Source organism: Cebus imitator, unplaced genomic scaffold (genome assembly GCF_001604975.1).
Source record: "Cebus imitator isolate Cc_AM_T3 unplaced genomic scaffold, Cebus_imitator-1.0 Scaffold36, whole genome shotgun sequence".
Lineage (NCBI taxonomy): Eukaryota > Metazoa > Chordata > Mammalia > Primates > Cebidae > Cebus > Cebus imitator.
This window is the reverse complement of record NW_016107351.1, coordinates 680451-685063: the sequence shown is the minus strand read 5'-3', so window position 1 is coordinate 685063 and position 4613 is coordinate 680451. Positions and strand designations below refer to the sequence as shown.

The window sequence follows — 4613 nt, the reverse complement described above, 5'->3', positions numbered from 1 at the left end:
AAAAAAAAAAAAAAAAAAAAAGGAAGAATAGAGAGCCTAGAAATAAACCCTCACATGATGTAGTTAAATTACGGTTTTTTTGTTTTGGACATGGAGTTTTGTTCTTGTCGCCCAGGCTGGAGTGCAGTGGCGTCATCTTGGCTCACCGCAACCTTTGCCTCCCGGGTTCATGTAATTCACCTGCCTCGGCCTCCCAAAGTATTGAGAGTACAGGTGTGAGCCAGCCGATTTTTGACAAGGGTGCCAACACCATTCTTTCAGACTTTCCAGCAAGTACTAGGTAAACTGTATGTCCACATGGAAAATAATGAAGTTGGGCCCTTATACCATATGCAAAAATTAACTCAAAGTGGATCAAAGACCTAAATTTAAGGCTTGAAACTGTAAAACTCTTAGAAGAAAACATAGGCAAAACCCTCATGACATTGGATTTGGCATTGATGTCTTGGATTTGATACCAAAGGCATAGGCAGCAAAAGAAAAAGACAGATTGAACTTCTCAAACTTTAAAAATTCGTGCACCAAAAGACAACATAAATAGTAAAAAGGGAGAAAATATTTGCAAATCATATATCTGACAAGGAATTAATATCTAGATTATAGAGAGACCTCCTGAATCTCAACATCAAAGAAGCAAAACACCCAGTTCAAAAAAAATGGGAAACACCTTCTTCCAAAGAAGATATAGAAATGACCAGTAAGGACTTGAGAAGATATTCACTATCAGTCATTATTAGGTGAATGCCAGTCAGAACACAGTGACCTCCCACCTCACACCATTGGATTGGCTGCTACTAAAAACATCAAACCCAGAAGACAATGTGAGTAAGGATGTGGGGAAACTGGAACTGTTGCGCACCATTGCAAGGAACGCAAAACAGTGTGGCCGCTGTGGAAAACAGTCTAGCAGTTCCTGCAGAAGTTAAAAATAGAATGACCGTATGATCCTTCAGCCCCACTTCTGGACGTAGACCCAAACTGAAGGCAGGGTCTTAAAGGAATATTTGTACGCTCGTTCTCATAGCAGCGTTGTGCACAATCTCCAGAAGATAGAAGATACAGTGGGATATTATTCAGCCTGACGAAGGAAATTCTGACGTGTGCCGAGACATGAAGTAACCCAGGACGTTATGTCAGTGAAATAAGCCAGTCACTGAGATTTCTAGAGTATCAGATTTGCAGAGACAGAAGGTAGAATGGAGGTGGCCAGGGGCTGGGAGTGGAGAGGGGAGCTGGTGTTTCTTGAGGACCGATCTTCAGTTTGGGAAGGTGAGAACATTCTGGAGACAGGTGGTGTGATGGCTACACATCTACGTGAATGTGCTTCGTGCTGCTGAAGTGTGCACTTTAAAATGGTTACAGTGGTAAATTTTCTTTCTTTTTTTTTTTCTTTTATTATACTTTAAGTTCTGGGGTGCCTGTGCAGAACGTGCAGGTTTGTTACATAGGTATACATGTGCCATGCTGGTTTGCTGCATCCATCACCCCATAATCCACTTTAGGTATTTCTCCTAATGTTAGCCCCCCCCAGTCTCCCCATCCCCCTAGATCCCCCACCCTCCGACATGCCCTGGTGTGTAATATTCCCCTCCCTGTGTCCATGTGTTCTCATTGTTCAGCACCCGCCTTTGAGTGAGAACATGCCGTGTTTGGTTTTCTGTTCTTGTGTCAGTTTGCTGAGAATGATAGTTTCCGGCTTCATCCATGTCCTTACAAAGGACATGAACTCATCCTTTTTTATGACTTCATAGTATTCCATGGTGTATATGTGCCACATTTTCTTTATCCAGTCTATCATGGATGGGCATTTGGGTTGGTTCCAAGTGATTGCTATTGTAAATAGTGCTGCAGTGAACATACATGTGCATGTGTCTTTATAATCGAATGTTCTATAATTGATAGGGAGGCCGAGGCGGGCAGATCTCAGGTCAGGAGTTCAAGACCAGACTGGCCAACATGGTGAAACCCCGTGTCTACTAAAAAATACAAAAATTAGCTCAGCATGGTGGCTCGTGCCTGTAATCCCAGCTACTTGGGAGGCTGAGATAGGAGAATTGCTTGAACTGGGACCTGGGAGGTGGAGGTTGCAGTGAGCCGAGATTGCGCCACTGTACTCCAGCCTGGGCTACAGAGCAAGACTCCATCTTGAAAAAAAAAAAAATCTGTGTTTCCATAGGAAATGCTGATATTTCCTTTTTTTGTTGTTATTATCGTTATTTTTAACATTTTCATATTTGTTTTTCCTGTAATTAGAGCCAGTTGTTGACGCACAGTAGGATTGTGCTCTGTGATAGACTCATGGGAACAACCTTTTCTCTTCCACAGCGCTGCAAACTCCTGCCCCTCCAGCCCCCGGGGAGCGGGGTCTTCAGGGTACAAGGTGGGCCGAGTGATGCCATCTGACCTCAATTTAATGGCTGACAACTCACAGCCTGAAAATGAAAAGGAAGCTTCAGGTGGAGACAGCCCGAAGGTAAAGGCTTTGTAGCCTTGAACAGCCCCGGGGACACCACGCAGCTACAGGACCCTCAGTGCCACCTGCCTGTCTAGGGACAGCCTTGAGTGGCCACTGTACTCCAGCCTGGGCCACAAACATAGCAAGACCCTGTCTGAAAAAAAAAAATGGGGGATGTAGAGGGTCTTCTTGTGATGACATTTTTCTGTTCAGAAAAAAAATGCCAAAGTTGACTTTGGGAGGCCAAGGTGGGCGGATCACTTGAGCTCAGGAGTTTGGGAAACAAAGCAAGACCCTGTCTCTACAAAAAATACCAAAAATTAGCCAGGCATGGTGGCATGCACTTGGAGTCCCAGCTACTGGGGAGGATCACCTGAGCCCTAGGAGCTCAGACTTCAGTGAGCCAAGATCACACCACTCTACTCCAGCCTGGATGATAGAGTGAGACCCTATCACCCCAAGAAAAAAAAAAAAAGAGAACCCTCCCTGTGCCCACCCTGAGGTGCTGGTGCTGAGCACGGCCTGTGCTGTGGAAGTCCGTGGTGCCCTCCTGGATGCCCTGGGCGCATCTGATGTCCTTGCCTCCTGCCTGTCAGCCTGCCTGTTTTTTGTTCCATTTGTGTTTATCCTTGAATAATATCTATAATTGTTCACTGTAAAACTTCATATAAATAGTATCATCTTGGATGTATTGTTTTGAAAATGACTTTTTTCATCTAGCATTATCTGTTGCTCTTCATCCATGTTGATACGTGTATTGCCCAGAAGTTCACAACTGGGGGCGGTTCCCTTTCCCCAGTGGGCTTGTGCCGACGTGTGTGGGTTTCAACTTGTCACCATGACAAGGAGCCACCAGTGGCCTTGAAAGAGCCAGGACTGGGGTTGTCAGCCTGGCAGTGGGGCACATAGCAGCCAGCATGTCTCTGACCCTGAGGTGGAGCCTCCATGGGGCTCTTCATGGGTCAGGGGGCTGCTCCTCGTGGGCAGGGGCTCCTTGTGGAGGAGTGTTTGGTGAGTCTGGGGCTCTGAGCAGCCCTGGCCACCCCTGGTGCTCATGCCTGGGGAGGGGTGCCTCTGGCTCTGCCCTCAGCCAGCCTTCCCCACCCCTGTTCTGTGCCCCTGGGGTAGCCAGCCGGATCTGGTCCTGACTGAGGTGCTTTCCTTGGACTCCACTGAGGTCAAGCAGCCTTTATTTCTTGGTTTTTGACATTTGGATTTTTTTTCCTTATGTGATTTTTAGTATTTTTCTTTATAGTCTATAGTTTTTTATTAGTTTCTTCCATGTTTTCAAACTAGATTACTTTTATAGTAAGAAAAATGAGGTAACAGGCCGGGCGAGGTGGCTCGCACCTGTAATCCCAGCAGTTTGGGAGGCCAAGGCAGGCAGATCTCCTCAGGTCAGGAATTTGAGACCAGCGTGACCAACATGGTGAAACCCTGTCTCTACTTAAAATATAAAAATTAGGCTGGGCGTGCTGACTTAGCCTGTAATCCCAGCACTTTGGGGGGCCAAGGTGGGTGGATCATGAGCGAGACCATCCTGGCCAACATGGTGAAACCTCATCTGTACTAAAAATACAAAAATTAGCCAGACGTGGTGGCACGTGCCAGTGGTCCCAGCTACCCAGAGGCTGAGGTGGTAGAATCTTTTGAATGAAGGCCTCGGAGGTTGCAGTGAGCTGAGATTGCACCACTGCAGTCCGGCCTGGCGACAGAGCAAGACTCTGTCTCAAAAAATAATAAAATAAAAATTAGCTGGGCGTGGTGGGTGCCTGTAATCCCAGCTACTCAGGAGGTTGAGGCAGGAGAATTGCTTGAACCTGGAGGTAGAGGTTGCAGTGAGCCGAGATCACACCACTGTACTCCAGCCTGGGTGGCAGAGTGAGACTCAGTCTCAAAAATAAAAAATGAGGTATCAGGCCGGGCGCGGTGGCTCAAGCCTGTAATCCCAGCACTTTGGGAGGCCGAGGCGGGTGGATCACGAGGTCAAGAGATCGAGACCATCCTGGTCAACATAGTGAAACCCTGTCTCTACTAAAAATACAGAAAATTAGCTGGGCATGGTGGTACGTGCCTGTAATCCCAGCTACTCAGGAGGCTGAGGCAGGAGAATTGCCTGAACCCAGGAGGCGGAGGTTGCGGTGAGCCGAGATCGTGC

The 4613-nt window shown here is 47.1% G+C and overlaps 1 protein-coding gene across 1 annotated transcript in view; it reads left to right on the top strand.

The window, feature by feature from the left end:
• Positions 1-4613, top strand: part of FOXK2 (forkhead box K2) — an 86355-nt gene that overhangs the window by 47153 nt on the left and 34589 nt on the right. The window contains exon 3 of the mRNA XM_017524718.2: positions 2326-2473. Within this exon, the coding sequence (XP_017380207.1) occupies positions 2326-2473 (148 nt within the window). The remainder of the gene's footprint in view (positions 1-2325; positions 2474-4613) is intronic.